General features: G+C 50.2%; 1 protein-coding gene across 1 annotated transcript in view; it reads right to left on the minus strand.

Annotated features, from left to right (window-relative positions):
• The window catches only part of znf385c (zinc finger protein 385C), an 87,487-nt gene that overhangs the window by 15,802 nt on the left and 51,378 nt on the right, over positions 1–20,307 (minus strand). Inside the window, exon 3 of the mRNA XM_084678848.1 lies at positions 1,141–1,283. Coding sequence (XP_084534974.1) covers positions 1,141–1,283 — 143 coding nt within the window. The remainder of the gene's footprint in view (positions 1–1,140; positions 1,284–20,307) is intronic.

The following is a 20,307-nucleotide window of genomic DNA, read 5'->3' on the forward strand; positions in this document are numbered from 1 at the left end:
CCATCCACCATTAGATGTCTTTGAAGACTGATTGGCTGGCTTCCTACGTGGTGTGGTGGACTGGGCCGGCAGGATTTCCCACAGTGCTGTGGGGGGGACCCAGAGATCTGTGGGTGGCAAATGGCCACACACACACACACACACAGGGGAGCTTGTAACCCCACACATGATGCAGTGCACGTGCTGCATTCCCCCTCCTCAGCTCTCGTGTGTGAAGCAGCTCCTCGTCTCCGTGTGGCCTTGCTCCACCCTTCTCATCTCACCTTCCTCACCCAGCACCGAGTAGAGAAAAAAACAGAGCGCTCAGGCTTATGTTTCATTTAGCGGCTGTGGAACTGGAGATGGTTTCACAAGGAGTGGGGAACACAACCAAACCCAGGGGACAAACACACACACACAGTTCACTCATCGAGTGTGAAGGAAGGATCAAAGGGACAGAACCACACACACACACACACACACACACAAACACGCCCAGGTCCACTGTCTACGTGAGAAGGATCAAAGTGAAGCGAGCGTTTAATTCCCGGCACAGGAGCAAGGTAAGCATCGCACAGAAAGTACACTAAAGCTACATGGCTTACAGGGAAGGTTGAGAACTGAAGAAATAATGTTGTGGCCTGTGGGAATGCTGATACCGAATGCAGCCATGCTGAGGTGATCAGAGCTCCAAGGCCAATGCCTAGAAATCCAAGCCTGGAGTTTGAGAAGAGGGAAGGAGAGGCTGTGGTGGAACACTGGCAGCTGTATTGTCTTGACTTGTCAGAGGATTTCCGATGGATTTCTGGTGTTGTAATCTATGCGCCTGGGTGGATTATGTGGACTCTCTTTGCTTGTAAAAATAAGTATACAAACAAATACACTCGAATACCTGGATTTGATCCGGCTTTTATATATGACATCAGATATGTTTTAAACCCAGTAGTCAACACAGCACATCCAGACTATTGAAGGTCTGTAAGGGTCAGGTTGATCTGCTAGTGTGGTTTCGCCCCTCTACCTCTGCCTCACAACCTTCAGAGTATTCTTAGAAATCCAAAGAGCAGTTGCCATAGTGCATGGGGACCATTCCAGTTCACCACAGCGGGCTGTTGTCACCAGGCAAGGCTCGGCCAGGCATTGTCGTGGCGACCCACTCACCGTGTTGAAGTTGGGGAAGAGGCTGAGGGGGGAGGAGCCATTGAGCCTGAAGGGCAGGAAGTGCTTGAGGTCGAGCTGCGGCTGCAGGGCCCGTCCTGGGAGGGGCAGGGAGGCCAGGAGGGGGTTGCCCTGGGCCGAGGTACCTGGACAACACAACACAAACACCAGGGTGAGAAAGCTGTGGACGGGGGAACACAGGTGTTTCCCCTCTCTCTCGCGCTCTCTCTCTCTCTCTCACTCTCTCACTCTCACTCTCTCACTCTCTCTCACTCTCTCTCTCTCACTCTCTCTCTCTCACTCTCTCTCTCTCTCATTCGGTCTCCCTCCCTCTCACACTCTGCGCCTCTCTCTGTCTGTTTCTGTCTGCTGGTTCTTCGAGGTCGGGGCGCTCAGAGGTGTCTGGAAAGTCCGACTTTGATTTATGGGATACCAACCGTGACACCGGGGGCACCTGCACGCCTCCCACAGACCCCCTGCAGCCAGGCCGAGCTGCTCACCACCGGGTGGTCCAGGACTGAATATGGGGGCTGGTCACCCGGGCAACCCGGCGTCACACCCAACAGCCTGGTGCTAATCCGTCAAGGACGCGCACCTGGCCCTCATGTATACACACACATCATTTAATTACTGATTTATTGGCTGAGAGGGGAGTGACTGTGCGAGGGGAGAGATGGGAGATATCGGATTTCAAATGGACCAGGGATGAAGAGATTTCTAATTTTCCGCCTGGCTGCCTTTCAGCGCTCGCCAGTGCACGGCCACTTATCCCAGCGCCAGGATCAATCATAGGTGTCATCTGGGGGTCGCCAAAGCAACCCAGAGCATGCGTACCTCGAGCACACACACAATGGGAGAGAGGGTATCAGGATGTAATAACACACACTTTAGATGAAGAAAAAAAGAGAGTGACCCCATTTTAACACACACACACACCTTGGATGGGAGACTGGCCTCGTCCTAACACCTCCTTGTGAAACAGGATAGATGGGACCAAATTAGAGCACACAGGGAAAGACGAGTTCAGGCGTTCGGAGAGAAACCTGAACCACACCAAAGACAGCCTCAGCCAGTGAGATCCAATTGCTTCATTCCGCCGTGTAAAACACAGGAATATAACACGACGCCTCTTGCGCCACACTTCGAAAAAGGCTGCTTTTTATTCAGCGGTGGACGACATGTTTCCTCCACGTCCGCTCTGCCCCCTGGACACAGGTGCTGAGGGGACCCTTGGGCCGAGTGGACCCTGGCGCTGAGGGGACCATGGGGCCAGGGGGACCATGGGGCCGAGGTGGCTCCCCAGCATATGCTCACCTCGCTGGCTCAGGCCTGGCCCTGCCCAGCCCGGCTGTGTGTGGACAGCCCACTGCGTCTGTCTCACTCCCACAGACGCAGCGCGGACGGCGAAACACACACATTCACGCGGGTCCCTGGTGGCAGCAGAGCTGAACACACAGACACGGGCGCACGCACCGACACGCGCGCGCGCGCACGCTGTTGTTGTGTGGACGAGCTGAGGTTTCTCTTAGCGGCGGCGCTATCGGAGAGCAGCGCTCGCAGTGAGGACAGTTATCAGCTGGATGCCTGCGTCTCTGTGCCTCCCTAGGCAGCTTATTAAATCAGTGGCTGTGCTGTTTGGCTGTTTGGCTGGGAGGATGATAAGGCTCGCACGGCGCCACAGCCGGAATCAAGAAAGGTTTGACAGGCAGTATGGGATGTGTGGACCTGTACTGTGAGGAGGAGAAGCACATGCGCCGGGCGACTATCGCACAAGATCCATGCATACAAACGCACTGCCACCCACCCACACACACACACACCTCCCAACAACAAACACTTCCTCGCGTGAGCCCACTCACAAACACACACGCAACGACCCATGGCCGGCTTTCAGGACGGGAGGCACGCCTGCGATAAATACGTTACACCATCAGCACAACAGGGATCCGACATAGGAGAAACAGTCAATGTTTGGGCGCACGAGTGTGCGTCATCGTGTAAGTGTGGGCATGCGTTAAGAAGGGGGTTGGGCTGTTTGGCCCTGAAGCCAGAGATAACCTCCTTCTATCATACTGCGTCATTCTCCACTTGTTTATTGCAGCGTGTGTGTGTGTGTGTGTGAGTGTGTGTGTAAACATGTGCATTGTCTGTACTGAGACATGCTTTCCTGAAGGCTCTGATTCGTTTGCGCATCACCAGTGGTTCAGGGAACAGCCTGGCTGCTCAGACGAGGCGGTGCTGAAGAGCTCTGTCCAGCAGCTTCCCTAACTCCGCCTCACTTCCTCCACTGCTTCCTGTGTCTCGTGCGACGCTCACAACCACACGGCTCATCCAGTGAGTCAGTGGGGGTGGTTATACAACATCTACTGTTACGTTTCCTTGTGCTTAGCTGTTCACACAGCATGGCACTCAGTCAGAATACATTCTAAGAACCTCCTGTTACATGTGTCCCTTTGCTATGGGGTTGGTTGGTTGGTTGGTTTAAGATAGGCCAAAGGAATTGTCACCCCTTTCTTCCCTAAAGTAACAAGCCCGCTTCACCCTTCATTTAAGGTCCTCGCTCAAACCTCATTCAAAGTTAAAGAATCAGCTGTGCGCCCCTTCTGTCCCTATAATGCTCCAGTCCCCACACCAGTGGCTCCCTCAGGGGTCTGACAAATTGCCTCGCTCACTTCTAAACACCTCCACCCCCCTCCTCCAACTCCCCCCCCCCTCTCCCTCAAACCCCTGTTGAGCGGTGAAAGAGGGTAGGAGAGGATCAGGGAGGGGAGAAAACTGAATTTCTATTTGCAGCCCTGTGTAATTATCTGGGATGGCTGGCACAGCAGGCCTTCGTCAGCGCTGGGTGATTGGATCTCCACCCTGTCCTTTCTGCCCGCTCTACTTAGCATGAGCAGGCATCCAGCCCACAGCCTCCAGCCTCCAGCCTCGGTCCGAGCTCCAGCCCCAGCCTTGGGGAGCTGGGGCCTCTGGATCCAGCCTCGACCTCGCTCCAGCCCCGCCACGGAGAGCCGCAGCAGGCTGCAGGGACAACGCAAGGACAAGGACAGCGTGGGGCTCTTGGAGAGCTCCAAGCGACAGGGGACCTTAATCTGGCTGTGGTGGGGTGAGGACAGGTGTAGTGGAGGAAGGCCGGAGCGGTGGATGTGCCCAGTGGATATGAACACTACTGCTGCGTCCTTCACCAAGGTCAACAAGAAATGGACTCTCAGAGCGATTACTTTTAGTCCACTTTGATGTCTGACTGTGGAGCCTTGGCAGAGAATAATAGAAACACAAATCCGTGACAAAGCAAAATGTTTTAATCCTCGTATCCAGTTATCAAAACACTGGGAAAAAAATCCAGTTTTGGACATAGTGCTATGTCAAGGGAATGATACCAGTCAAGTGCAGGCATAATCGAGTTGTGTGTGTGAGTTGCGTGTGTGTGTGTGTGTCCTTCTTTCTGTGTCAGAACAGAAAACCAGCAACGAGGCGAATGGCACGGTCGTGCCGTGGCCCCTTCTCTCGTGAGAGGTTTTCCCATCCCACAATCCCCGACGGAGATGTCCATCATCACAAAGCAAAAGCACACGCGGCGTCTTGACATGCAGAATCACAGTCACAACACGTCGCCTGCTCACGCCACCCCCCCCCCGGGGCCTTCCAGAAGCCCCGGCCTGCCGCCCACCACCGATTGATGGGACAGGATGTGACAGCATCCAGGAAGGAAGGACCCCAGAACTACAACTCCCTAGATAAATACAGAACCCGTGAGCCGAGGAAGCCTCGATGAGGAGCCTAAGGGCACACCATGTTTAGAGGTGGAGGAGCAGGGACGTGGCAGGGGTTAGGGTTGGCCGTGAAAGACGCCCGTCGTCTCTCGTGCTAAACAATTCAGAGATGTTTCTAGATTCCAACCTTGTGTGTTTCACAGGCATGGCGTGGCGAGATAGCACCAGTGTGCCGCCCGGGGTCCTCAACTGTGAGGCAAGGGGGGAGGAGGGGGGAGGAGGAGGGAGGGGTGCACAGGAGGGGAAGAAAGGGAGTCTTAACAGCCAATTAACTTGTGCTTGATCCCGAGGTTGTGTGAGGACTACCAGGGGAACCATTACAGCCTGGACGGAGAACATTAACCACAATCAGCTTTAATTAAAGACGGTCGCACTATCTCTACCTTCCACCTCTCTCCCTCTCATCATCCCTCTTTCTCTCTCTTGCCCTTTTTCCTTTCTCTTATTCCCTCTCTCTTGTTTGTCTCTCCCTCTGTAGCTCTCTCTCCCTCGACATCTCTGTCGTACTCTCTCTGTCGCTGTTCACTCTCAGAGTTAAAAACACTGATGTTGATGAGATGCAACAGGGCATGGATAATGAAGAGGATTTAATAGAAGTGGCTGGCCAATTGATTACTGTCTGAGCATGAAATGAACAGAATTACATTTGCTTCTGTTCTGATATTGAGACAATCTTACCATGGTCACGCTGGAACATTGGAGGAGTCCTGGTGGTTTTGTTTGTGTCTAACCCACAGCCTGGCCCAGAGGAGCCAACCGGGAGAGCACAGCGCTCTGAATGACAGGCAATTTGAACTCCCTTTGGAGCCGAAGAGAAGAAAGTAAAGGAGTGTCTCTGTACCTCTCCAGAAGAGACTCCTGCCGTCTGATTGTATCGAGCATGTTGCTCTCGTCTCCCTCTGTAGCTGTTTGTATATATTTCATTTTCCTCTCCTTTTCTGGGTCACTTGTCGAGTTGTGTTTGCGGTGCGACCGTAGCTGGACTAAATCGCCGTGACTGCAGGGCCGGCCCAAGGCATAAGCGAACTAAGCGGCTGCTTAGGGCCCCTGTGGCTACCAGAGGGCCCCCAAGAGCACATGAAATTACAGTTTAATGTAATAATAAAAAATATATATACCTTTTTTTAAATCGCCAACAATAAGCAACGCTGAGGGGCCCCCAAATCAATTTTGCTTAAGGCCCCATAAAGGCTTGGGCCGGCCCTGGATGACTGTATGGGTAAGAGAGAGAGAGAGAGAGGGGGGGGGGTTCGGTACATTGATAGTATGCCCACTACGTCCTTCTAAACTAGTCCACAGCTGGTGAGGTATTATAGTATGTACGATTTAGTCTACATGAGGAACAATTCTCGTTGGCGGATGTCAGCTGCTAGCGTCCTCTAAGGTGGAAAGAAAAAAACGTTTTCTCTTGTGGAGTTCTGTCCTCGTTTCTCCGTCCTTAAGGATAACTTATTTTTCTGCTGGCAGGAGGTGACAGAATGCCTGATTTAACACTTGGCTAAGCACAGTTTGACCTACGACAGCAAAAATAGGGCACACACAGGAGGGGTGAATACACAACTTTTGTCACCCAGGTCGTTGAGAATATTTGAACAAATTCAGATACACAGTCATTTGAATCCACCTCAGTCTGAATGTAAGTAGTAGTAGTGTGGATAGTGTCTTCTTGAAGTTGTTGATGCCCTCTACCTGTCATTGTTAAAACAAGGGGATTGTGGAAATAACTACGTAGCCTGGGAAACGTCAAGATTCACGTGGACTACGTCCAAAAATATCTTAACACACATCAGCACATAACCAGCTAAAATGAAGGATGGAATGGGGAGTGCTTTGTCTAGCGTGCGCATCATTAAAGGCAGTAGTGTGAGCCAGGAGAGCAGATTATCATCAACACGAATGCTGTGTAAACAGACATTACACTGCGCCCCATTTATAATCTCCACACCAGAGACGAACACTAGAGTGGGAGATAAGAAGTGAAGATCTAGAGCGAGACAAGGCCCCAGGCAGCTCCATCACTCCGTGGATAAAGGTGCATAACAACATTTACAGGCAATGAATAAAATATGAACTGAGACAGCAGTTTAATTAGGATCAATACACAGCCTCTGGCCTGAGACAGTGTGCTGGCGTTATCATACAGAGCTATCAGACTCGGCTGTGTTACTGGAATTGACAAATCACAAGGTTATGGCTCAAATTCAATTATGAGAGGCGAAAAGAGGGGAACGAACAGGCCTCGCTACTCGGCTCTTTGAACGTCCAACCATGATTTTGATCAGAGCTGTCTTAAATGGGTCAACATCCCGATCGAAAATTGGATTTATGCGAGAGGAGCGATAAAGTATCGCCGTGGTTCAAAATGCCTCCTTGGAAAGTGAACCCGCCGACCATAGCTTAAGCTATTGGTCCTGTGGTTCTGGATCATCTCTGTCGCTGAGGTGGGGCTGCTGTTGATCTGAAAGCTCCAGGAGTCTCAAGCATGTGGGTCCACCGCTGAGGGCTCAAGCTAAGACTAAGAAAATTGATTCAGAGTGTGTGTCGCCTGTTTTTAGATCCGTGGTGAAGAGTGGCGGTTAGTCGTCAGTGACATAACCACATAGAGACGTAAGCTCTCCCGGGGAGAGTCTGTAATGAGTTCTGTCAGGAACGCAGAGAGCAACTCCTGCCGAAACCCAAGGTGCGGCGAACACAACTTCCGTAGAAGCTAGCCCATCTGTCGAACGGAGACGATAAGCCCGGAGCCTTCCAGAAACAAATTACCCCGCTCCCCCCTGCGAAGCCCCGTGAGGAACCAGGGGCAGAGATATAGAGACGCTTATGATTTCTAGCACTAGACAAGAAAGTGCAGGAGGAGGAGGAAAATATCAAACACATTCATCTATGCAGATGGTGCCGGCGGCTGGCTAGCGCTCTGCAGCTGTCTACACTGAAACTCAGCGTGCCCATAAACAGAAAAACAGGCCGCAAAAAAAAATAATCTTATTTTGTGCTTCAGGGCAAGAAACTTAAGTAAATGGTATATCCTTTACTTCCTTATCTCTTCTCTCCTCATAAAAAGATAGAAAATGTCTCTATCTCCAGGCAAGTCCAAATGATCTTATAAAATATTTAAGCTCTTTAAAGAGCCTGTAAGATCATCAAAGGTATGCTGTATTTACAGACTTCAGCCTAGCCGAGGTACTACTGCTTGCATCCTCACAACCATCACACAAGGCTTGCAGTGCCTTGATGGCCATCTCACACTATATTGACACATCAACATTTACAATACAAACTCAAAGTTTCATGGTGATGGATTAAGTCGAGTAGGAGCTGATTAAATGATCCATGACAGGATGGGAAAAGAACACATGTATATTTTCTGTATAAATGTTCTGGCAGTGCTCTGTGCTACAGAAACCCCTGGGGATTGGCAGGGGGCTCAGATGAGGTTCATTTCACCAGCAAATTGAGCAATTTGTGGAAGTGACATTAACGGCTACAATGCTTTTTTACATGAATAAATATCAGGCTGGTCGACCAACCGTCAAACGGCCTTCATGCCAACTGTGACACCTTATTATGAGTTGATTGGCTGCGTTAGGCCACTGGAGAAGGGTGAACCGAGTGAGGACCCTGTCTGTTTGGAAAAATAAGCATCTGTCAGAGGTTATCTGGCTAATTTGATCTCAGGCTTGATATGAGAAAATAAGTATAAAGTTGTGTAAGTGCACACATTACCCACATACACACAGAAACAGGCACACACACACTTGCACAAAAGCAGGCAACGTTTGGGTCTAGAGAAGACGATGAATAAGGAATGTGCCAGAACAATCATTCAAGTGCAATATATGCACTCAAACTCATAACAGACCAATTCCGACAAATACAGTCAGAAGAAAAAGGCAATTATTGAACATTCTTGGAGTGTACTGGAATTCCATCACCCCCGCAGAATTTCAGTGTCTTACAGAATGATGACAAGCCTTTCCCTTAAATACCTGCTTGCACACAGAATCGACATCTAATCATTAGAAAAATTGTTTCCGGTACAAAGCACATTTCGAAATTGTTTAAAGGAACTGATTTGTGATCAAATGACCCGCTGTATGAAGGCAGTATGGCTCTGTCCTTGCTCTCGATTAAATCCCATTACCTCTGTTTTTGTCTCCCCCCTATCCGGTTAACACTCTCAATTTACAATTCCTCTCTTGGGCGTATGTGTGTCTGTGGCCAATTATAACCCTTAATGGAAATGTGTACTCACTAAGAAAAAGCTTTGTTCGTTTTAAGTCATACTACTGTAGCTGCAGGCAAAGTTGGTTTTTCTCCATTTTCTACACACAGCAGGAAGCTGGCACGTGGAAGATACCAGTCCCCATGTTACTCATGCAGACCAACCCTTTGAACACTAAACTACTATGTGCTACCATCAGTCCTCCGGCAACAATTAAGCAGAGCGTTGTCAATAAATGAATAAACTGGCTATTAATTGGAAATTTCTGTCAGGGAGACGGGTTGGGGGTAAGGGGGCAACACGACTGGGAAATGGACCATGTAAATATCAGTCTCATACTGCACTATTAGGTTGATTATGGCTTGTATATTCACTCATATATTGTGTGCTGGACATTCTGTGATTGAAAACCAATTACCTGACTGTAACCTGGCTGCTTTCTAAAAGGACTTCATTCTCAATCAACACAGGAGCGGGAAAAACGCAGGAGCTCATTTTGACCAACCTGGGACGTAATTGTTTCGAATCAGCCTCATGCCTCAGCGTCGGGAGGAAAAATAATTGCTCGTGAGCGCCGAGATTAATCTACAGACACACATCTGTGGGAAGTAAATCATGGCCACTGGCTGGAGGAGCTGTGTTTTACACCCGCCACATAGTTTCATTAGCCTCATTTGATTTTCACCTTCCCAAAGCATATGCAGCTAAACAAAGGTGAGATACCGGTGGTGGCCAAACACAGGGCAGAAGCCATGGAGTACATACATTAACATTTAGTCATTTAGATCATTTAGACCAGACGCTCTTATCCAGAGCAACTTACAGTAAGTACAGCGACATTCCCCCGAGGCAAGTAGGGTGAAGTGCCTTGCAGACACAACATCATTTGGTATGGTGGGGAATCGATCCGGCAACCTTCTGATTACGTATGTGCACACCAACATGGACACACACTGTGTTGACCCCCCCCCCCATCCAGAGACACAGACACACATACGCACGCACACAAAGAGATGTTTATTGAATGTTGTAGTCCCTGAATCTGCACTGCAAAAAAGGTCTGCTAAAATACAAGAAATTCAATCTAAATTTGAAGCGAAAATTAATTAATACTCGTGAAATTATCTTGCTGCATGGACAGATAATTTTACTCGACAAGATATCTTGTCGTGTTGGTTCCTGTCTAGTAAAAGAAAAAGTAAGCTTAAGAATATACCACAAATTAAAAGATAGAAACGAGTAAATCATTTGTGAAACAAGATAATAAATGTTATATTTCTAGAACTAAGATTGTAAATCTTGACAAGCAGAACCATTTGTTGTATTCCACAGCTGGAAGGAAGCAAGCTCTGGTTTCCTGGCCTTGCCTCATCACGTCCACGTCTGAACACCTGCTAACTAAGCTGAACACCGCTCAGGTTAGTCGGACAAAGCCGTCCAATAAAGGAGACGTGTTATCTTCTGCCAAACGCTGGCTTCCTATCAGTTCCGAGCGAAACTGGCTGCCTGGATTGTGAGACTGTTCAGACTGAGGAGACAGTCCATCCACACTCCTGGAAGAGAAACAGCTGCAAATTGGTCTGCCTCTGAGCGTTTCTGCCCTTTGTTGTTTTTGTCTCCTCTTTTCCTCAAAGCGTTGGCATTCGTACCTCTCCTCTCATTCCTCGTGTGTCATTACAAAGACGGGAGAAGACAAAAGGACACCATTCTACATGCTAGCCACGGAACCGTCAGTTGGCAGCCATCTTTGTTGACGCCTTCAACGGAACGCTAAACATGACATCGGTATTTCTGTCTGGCCCTGTGGTTCTGGGGCCCCCTTCTTGTTCCATCTGGGTTCAGAGTGGAGACACAAGGAGGGCAGACAAGGCTTGGTATCAGGGACTGTGCAGGTGTCTGGTGCAGGGGGAGCTACTGGTTCCTGGAAGGGGTTGGTGGTGAAGGGGGGGTGGTGGTGGTGGTGGTGGGGAGGGGGTGCCATGGTGCTGTAATTGTGAATCCTCTTAGAGCGTGGAGTGGGACTCAGCCACCTGCTGGCTTGGCGATAAGGAGAGAAGCCCAATCACTTGAACAGCGGAAAACTATCCAGCAGCCTCGACTGGCATCCGGCTACTTCTCATGCTCATGCTCAGGTGTCTAACACACACACACACACACACACAAAAACACACACAAACCCACACGCACTCCAGTGCAGGTGTTCTTCAGAGAGGTTCATGTTTTGGCATCATTATGAAGGCTAAGCACTCAAAAAGAAGAGTAGAGGAACAAATAACATGGACAGAGGAACTGCAGTCTCAACCCTCTGTACTCCAAGTAAGGCACTCTGCGCAACTTAGACATTAGTTGGTGGGGAAAAGCCGGAGATAGATTCCTACTCAGTCAAGTCAGACTCCAGAGGTCAAGGACACCCAGTGGCTGAGCACTGGGTGATCAGACTCCTGGGAGGCCTGGGTATTTCTCATTAGTCTGATATGATGGGAGGATTACTGTGTGAATCCTTAGGATGAATCTCTGTTCATCACAGAGGACGTCAGCTGTTCCAGTCAACATAGCCCCACTTTTGAATTATTCATTTCCTGTTTACATGAGGCGACAGGTGCGTGACCTCTCTGATGGTAGCTGGAGGTGTCGGTGGGAGTGGTGACAGGGGAGGAAGGGGGGGGGGGGGCTGGCTCAGAGAGATGATGCTGGGCAGGGGGTGGGGGTGGCCTTGGGGGGGGGGGGGGGGTGGATGCATCATGCCAGAGGGTGCAGAGGGAATCACTGGAGCATGACTCTTGTCAGAACTGGTTGTGTGCCCAGGAGGTGGGGGGAGTTAGGGTGGAGGTGTGTGTGTGTGTGTGTGTGTGTGGACGGGGGTGTTGCATGCAGGACCAGCAGCCAGGCTGAATGATGGGAGAGGGTATTTGGGGTGTCTGAGTAAGGGGGCTGAGCGCACACTGCTCATCAGTCCAACACTGAGTGGCATTTGCTGTAACCTTTCTCCTGGCTTTTTGTTTGCTGGCGCAGAAACAGGAGAAAACTCGGATCAGTGGGACTCGGAGCAGAGAAGCACCAGGAATTACAAACACGTTCTCTCTCAGCCCCGGCGAACACAGATAAACACTCAAAGTTCCGTATGAAGTCAAGCACTTCATTAATTCTCGGAGTGCCCTGGGGACTGTCTGTGTCAACAGGAGAAAACTTTCATATCTGCGTAGGGACACAGTGGAGGCTCCATGAGAGATGAAGGAGCCGAGAGATAAGAGGGGGAGGAGAGGAAAATAAGGAGCGGAGACATAAAGAAGGAGACGGGGGTGAATGGAACTTGAGTCAGACATAACTGATGTCTTTTGCTTTTTAAGTCTAGTTAAACATGGCGTCACCCCGAGAGGTTAGTTTAGTTCCACAAGGGTGGAATACCAAACTGAATCGCAGGAATTCAATCGGCTTCACTCAGCCTGAACAATGGCCCCTGACACTTGATAGCTCTGGACACAGACAGACACACACACACACACACACACACACAGACACATGACACACACACACACACACTCAGAGTGATGCATGGTTTTCACCTTCAGGCAGTGGAGGAGGGACAGAGACACTTTTTCTTCTGTCTCCTGATTCCGACACAATAACAAACGGCTGAGTGATATAGTGAGCTGTCCCTTCAGGTTCCACCGTCACAGGAGAGACACTGAGACTGCAAATACACTCCTTCTGGATCTTCTCTCTCTTCCCTCCCTCTGTCTCTCTTACTCTCCGTCTCACTCTCTGTGTCTCTCTCTCTCTGCCTCTCTCTCTCTCTGCCTCTCTCTCTCTGCCTCTCTCTCTCTGCCTCTCTCTCTCTGCCTCTCTCTGTCTCTCTCTTTGTCCTGTGCATCCGTAGAGGCCTTGGCAGATTTCAAAAGGAGATAAATCCCAATTGAAAGTCACTGGAGTGTTCTCAACCGTCAAAACGTACCACTTACCAGTAGACCAAGGGGACGACGATCTAATAAAAAGATAAAGTGAGCTTGGGGGCCATTGGAATGGACACACACACACGCACACGCACACAAACGCAGACGCAGCATCAGAACGCTCTCTGATGCACACACGCTAGATCATGTGTAGTGTAGATAACAGCAGTCTGACTCCCTGGGGGGGGGGGGGGGGGGGGCTGTAGAAAAAGGCTTTTATGATGACAGGTTTCTACAATGCATCTAATGGAGGGGTTCTAATCTCTCACACAGAAGCATCGTAGACATAACGGAACTCAAAGGTTTACTGGAATTCCAGTCTCATGGCCCAGCTATAACCATTGACCCCCGCTCATAACATATGCCATCGCAACCCAGCCGGCCCGCGCTAAACCTGATCAGTCTGTCCCCCCCCCCCCCGGGACAAAGAGCATTAAGAGTTAATCTGGACCAGACAACAGCAGGAGTGAGTGGCTGGAGGTTGGAGATGAAAGGCTGGTCAAGATGTCTGCTGTGTTAATGAGACCGACTGCAGAGTGACCCCGCCTGTCGACGCACGGTCGCACCACTGGTCAGCCTCCAAACACACGGTTATACCGCTACTGAATATCACTTCTGTTTTTGCAATGGAACACACACACACACACATGCACATACACACACACACACACACACAAAGACATTGGGACATAGTTGATTAGAAGACAAAATGGTTTCGAATGTAATAAAAGAACAAACCTCTGATCTGATTGTGGTGAATAGCTCATTATTTGAACAGGTGGGAGTGCGCGTTCACGATCACCTCTCAGTAGAAATGCTACGAATTCACTCTCCTCACTACGCTAAATGCTTCAGACATTTCCAGTCAAAATGGCAGTCTAAAAAGGGAAGGTTCAGATGTATCTGACTATGTCTAATATCCTTCGATCCCCCTGAATAGGATCATCAGCCTCACCATGGAAACCAAGTAAGGGGGGGGGGGTGGGACTGTAACACCGGCTGCAACAGCTTTGCTACAATGCCCCTAGGGCTGAGCCCCAGCAATGTGACTGTGTGTTCAGGCCATCCATGCTTTCCCCCTGGGGGAGGGGAGGGGCTGTTTAACAGCAGGGGGGGGAGGGAGGGGGTTGGGGCAAGGGGGAGGCAGACTCAGCGATGGCTGGGGTGAGGGGGCGATGTGACGATGCGCGCAGCTAAAAGCCAGGCCAGGCTGTGCATCTCAATTCCCCTGCACCTCAGAGGGGGGAAATGATCTGGAACGTTCTCTTGTGAGCCAGAAGGGCCACCGGGGAAGTCCGACTACAGCAGCAGCACCGCACCATGACCAGGGTCTCTGAGGCCTGCAGGACACAGCGGTGGGACAGCAGCAGTGCGATAGAGGCAGGCGACACCACGGACCACACTGCCCTGAGGGAGTGGGACCAGGGGGGGGGGGGACACAAATCGACAGGCAACCTCCGGGGTTGTAGAAATACATGACGAAAAAACATGTTATTTCAACAGGGGCACACCTTGTGACCAAACAGATGCAATTTGTTCAACTCTTGCAGATGATTAGGGAGTCAGGTGGCTGAGCGGTGAGGGAATCAGGCTAGTAATCTGAAGGTTGCCAGATCAATTCCCGGCCGAGCCAAATTACGTTGTGTCCTTGGGCAATGCACTTCACTCTACTTGCCTCGGTGGGAATGTCCCTGTACTTACTGTAAGTCGCTCTGGATAAGAGCGTCTGCTAAATGACTACATGTAAATGATTTACTCCAAGCCCTAACCCCTTCACCGAAAGAATTCAATTTCTGAAAATGTGATTTTCAGGAAGGGCAAACGGGGAGTTCAGGTCAATAACAAACACAAATTAGTCACTGTCTCAGGTCCCTCAGCCGTCACAATCCCACGCCTAGTGCTGGTGTGACATTTGCTGAATCAAAGGCCAGTCAATATAGTTGCAGTGGGGAAGGAAAAGTCAGTGGGGGCAGAGACCTCTCTCAGTACAGGCAGGGAGTACACAGCTACACATGCAAACACAGCCAAGCCTAATCTTCCACCAGTCCACAGACAAATCCACTACAGTCTTAATCAATTCCTTTGAGAATTGTCAACGTTCAAGAATAGTCACACGCACAGACAGCGTAAACACAACAGGCACACACAAACACACACACAGACACCCACACACACACACACACATAGTGGGGATGAGATGATTAGCTTGTCCTAGTTAATCACTCCACATTAGAGGCACCTGGACCATTTCGGTGTCCTTATGCAATGAAGCGTAATCATTGAAATGCCACATCTAAATGATTGTCAGCATAAGACAGTTAGGCTTAGACAGGTTGGTCTCCTGAACGTCAAGTACTTTCTGTGTACACACATGATCACCAGCCCGCTAAGCTCTTACAAATACCATCCAGCGAACACAATCAAACACCACTGCAATTACACATTCAATCCTCAAACTGGTACACACACACACACATACACACATCCACAGCAGAGCTGAGGGGGGGAAAGCCTATCTGCTTTGGATAAAAATACATTTCCTTATCAGCTTCCTCATAGAGGGACAGGGAATGAAGGCATTTACTCCAATGAAAAAAGGAGCTTTTGGAGATCAACAGAGAGACAAGACCACAGATAGGACTGCACCCATACAGAAAGGATAGAAGGAGAAAAGAGAGAGAAGAGAGCGAGAGAGAGAGAGTGATGGATGGATGGATTGGATGATAGAGGAGTTGATGGATGGTAGTGGTTGCTTCTTATCTAGGCCAGAGTAACCATGTTAGCGTAGCACTGTATACTGTTGAGGATGAATGTAATAAGGGTAAAGACTACACAAGGCATTGCACGTGGAAGGGACGCATTCATACAATGCATGTTCTGTGTGAGTGGTGTGCGACTGTGTGTTACCTACACGGTGTTAACACAATGCCCTCGTTGTGAAATTGTGTGTGTCTAAATCTGTGTGTGTGTGTGTGTGTGAGAACAGGTAGCTGGGTAGGTGTGTGGATGTGTTTGTCTTCTCCCCACGCTCCCAGCTGGTCCTGTCTGCTCTGGGAGCTGGCTCACGGCTGCTGGAGCCCAGCAAGGATAACCCACTTCAAAGAGGCCCATTGTCACACACTAATGCGGCGAATGGCAGTCAGCGCCTCAGAAATCAGCACACACACAGACTGGATGTTTCCTGTGAGCCCTCAGAGAGAGAGAGACAGAGAAAGAGAGAGAGAGAGAGAGAGAGGGAGGGAGAGAGATAGAGAGAGAGAGAGAGAGAGAGAGGGAGGGAGAGAGAGAGAGAGAGAGAGAGAGGGAGAAAGGGAGGGAGGGGGAGAGAGAGAGAGAGAGGGGAGGGAGGGAGAGGAGAGAGAGAGAGAGAGAGAGAGAGAGAGAGAGAGAGAGAGAGAGAGAGAGAGAGAGAGAGAGAGAGAGAGAAGGGTTGAGAGGTTGGAAGGGAGGGAGATGAGAGACAGTAAAAAAGACATAGAGACAAAGAAAGAGAGAGATATTAATGTGCCCATGTTCATCGTGTCGTCTCCTGTCCAGTCATTAGGGCCGGTTCATTTCTAAGGAGTCAGAGATCCTCTCTGGGACAGACAGAGGGCAAGCCTCTAAAGAAAACCCTTACTGCTGGATCGACTTACACCTACAACCTCCAGCTTAATTCTGGACCTACCATCCATCTTTCATTACACCTCCATAGCATCTACCCAAGAAGGCTGAGTTTAAGGCAATACCAACAACAAACTGTATACAAGGGCAAACAGAGTGAGTGTGTGTGTACATGTTTGTGTGTGTACATGTTTGTCTGTGTGTCTATGTGTGTTGGGGACGGGTAGGCATTTAATTTACTCTCCGTATAATTAATGTAGAGAGCAGTGGGCTGTTAAATGAATGCTCCAGAGATGATAGAGCTGCGCAGGCAGAGGTAAGAAGCCAAACGGCTAACAAAGCCTGGAACACAGACAGCTATTAGACCTGGATCACTGTGTCTCTGTTTACTGTTACCAGCATTTAGACACACGCTGCTTTCGATTGTGTGCATTGGACCCTGGAGGTTTTTTTAGGGTCAGCGTCTGCAGCCCAACGTTTTGATGGCTGGTTTTGACTGTTAAATCAATGATGTTTGTTGTTCTTGGAGCCATAGTGCACGCTACAAGAGTCAGGGTGCTTATAGACAGCCGGGAGTGATGGATATTGAGGAAAAACACTGAAGGAGAAACAGGAACAGGATTTCTCTCACCCTGGCTTCCTTATTTGTTCATCTCTATTGCCGTTTTTGTTGTTGCCGTTCTCCCTCCCCTCCCCTTTTCTGTCTGGTTGTGGCTCTCTCCGTCTGTCATGATCCTGGTGTCTCTCTGTTCCTCCTGCCCTCTGTTTCAAGGTCACATGGTCAAGCGGAGAAGTGGTCACCTCTTCACTTAAAAGAGCAGCCTTGTAGTCGACTGAGCTAAGTTGACAAGACATCACACACACACACCCTGGCCAAGACAGCACACGCACACACACCCTGGCCAAGACAGCACACACACAAGCACAACTGAACCCGCTTTCAGAGCACGTAAGAGCACAATCACCAGCACATGCACGCATACAAGACCCTAGGAGGCCTCAGTCTCCTAGACTCAGCCTAGCATGGGAGGCAAAGTGGAGAGGCTTTGGAGCCGAGGCTTGTGCAGGGCCATTTTTCATGTTGTCAGAACTCCTGCTGGGCCTCGCATATGCCCACAGCTCCCAGCATACAGCCATCACGTCGACAGGCCGACCAATCAAGCCCACGCTGTCACTTCACTGTAATGACTCGGACTGTCACTCACAAGCTGTGGCATAACCCCCGCAGGAGACTGGGGCCAGAGAGGGCTGACAAACACGCACGCACGCACACACACACACGCTGCCGTTTACATGTTCGCTCCTTAGGCTCCGTGTGCAAGCGTGCGTACGTTCATACATGACCAGGCACTGTTGCACATGCCCCAGAACGAATGAAATGGAACGCAGGCATGCAGTACACGGTAAAACGGTGCACAGGCATGCAAGCGTATTTCAGGAAAAAACACATGAAGAAATATACGTTTGGCAATAAAGAAAATGCACACAAAAGAGAAGCCAACGAGAACACAAAGAGACGGAGGCTGGCGAGAGGTTGCGCAATAGTTCGACGACCTCATTGGCCAGTGGGCCGCACTGATCGTTGACCTTTCTGAAAGACCCTGCAGGTACATGTGGACAGGTCAAATCATTACAAGGACTTCCATCACAGTCCCCCCCCCCCCCCCACACACACACACACACACACAGACACACACTCCTCTAACTCCCTTAAAGCCCTAACCGTCTCCACAACACTAATCAGCACCATCAGACCGATGGCAAGGACATCAGTGAGGATCAGAGAGGGGTGAGGAGACGGAGCAGGGCTGGGGACTGACAGAGAGACAGAGGCCGACAGTAGATTAAAAAAAGCCTCGCTTGCTGTGCTTCTCCCGGGAGTCCCAGGCTGGATAAAGGGATTAGAGGCCAGCTCCTTCTCCTCGTGTAGCCATGAGGGGCAGAGAGTCACGGGCAGGGTAAGGCAGGTGGGGTGGGGGGTGATGGGGGTGGGGGGTGGGGGGGGGCAGGGAACTTATCTGTACCCTGCACATTGGGTGTTACTGTAACAGACTGAGGGGAGACACCTGTCTGTCGAAATATGTCGTTTACTGCGGGCCCTGCGTCGTCTTTGTTCTTGATTTTCTTCTGAAACTGAACGATTTGAATGGGAAACATTATGGGATGTGTGTCGGAGGTAGAGGGAAAGACAGCCAGCCACAGACTCGTGTTGAGGGGAGAAGGGAGCTAGCAGATGTACAGAGTGAGTCGGGGGGTGTGCTGAGGAGAGATAGCGTGCGGGGCTGTTTGCTGTCTGGGGCCAGACGTCTGGGACTTACAGGTGGAGCCAGGTTCACAAGGAGTTGGAGTGGTGCCACCACCACCACCGCCACCCCTGCTGCTGCAGACACAGCTAGCATGCTGCTGCAGACACAGCTAGCACTAGGGATGGAGGAGGAGACAGAAGGCCCAGAAAATCCATCCATCACACCCCGTCTCAGAGTCTTTACCCCTGGGCTCCTGAGAAAATATCACTGCTGTACTACACACACACACACACACACACACACAGGAAGGCAGGCACACATATTCATGCAAATATACAGGCATTCACACTAACTCTCAGAGACACAGACAGACAACCGAAACACAGGCACAGTATGACAGAAAAAGAGGTTTCACACATACACACACCCCCATAGTGCATTTAACAACTACTAACTGGGATATGAGACGTTGATGTGTGGGTGTGTGTGTGTGAGGATGTCAATTTGGTGGGAAGAGCACCAAGGCTCTTTAGCCCAACGCCAAAGCCTTTTAATTAGATCCTCTGTTACACCCACCACACCTGGAGACTTCAAACAGCCGTGCAATTACCCCCCCACCCCCCCCCCCCCCCCCGTGTGGGAACCGACCAGGCCTTAGGCTGCGTAGGCTACGTAGGCTGCGCTGCTGTTCAGCCTCCAGCCTCCCCCTTCAGGGTGGAGCGTCCATCTGTCATCAGCCGCCCCTGTAGTCTGGATGGGGGCCCCTGTTCTGGAGAGATCCCTGATCTGGCCTGGTCTGGATGGGGGCCCCTGTTCTGGAGAGATTAACCCTTTCATTCATTCTGCTTTCCCACAGGACTGATCCCGCAGATAAGAGGGCCTGGGGAGAATAATAGACTGTTGTCCCCATGGGAACGGTGTAATAATACAGAATCAATCACCCTGTGCCCCTTAGGTGTTGTGTGTTTGTGTGTGTGTGTGTTTGTGTGTGTGTGTGTGGGGGGGGGGAGTAACCCCCACCCCACCCCACCTCCGGAACTTCAACTAACAGCGAATCCGACCAATTTGCGTTTCTTATACAACTGAGCCAATCTACCTGGAGATGAATTTGAAATTCACCAGCGGCTGGCCACAGCCACCGGGGACCGACCCAATAATGCTGTTTTTAACACGGCACAATGAGGTGAAATCAGCAGAGGATGGAGGATTTATACAGGCTTGACAGTTGGGTTATTCTCTCTCTCTCTGAGCCGACGGATAGTAAAACAGGAGAGAGACAGAGACGGAGAGAGAGAAAGAGAAAAGGTGAGAGGTAAGAGAGAGCCAGAAGAGAGAGAGAGAGAGAGAGAGAGAGAGAGAGAGAGAGAGAGAGAGAG

Source organism: Hypomesus nipponensis, chromosome 17 (genome assembly GCF_054491055.1).
Source record: "Hypomesus nipponensis isolate SF chromosome 17, ASM5449105v1, whole genome shotgun sequence".
NCBI classification, from domain to species: domain Eukaryota; kingdom Metazoa; phylum Chordata; class Actinopteri; order Osmeriformes; family Osmeridae; genus Hypomesus; species Hypomesus nipponensis.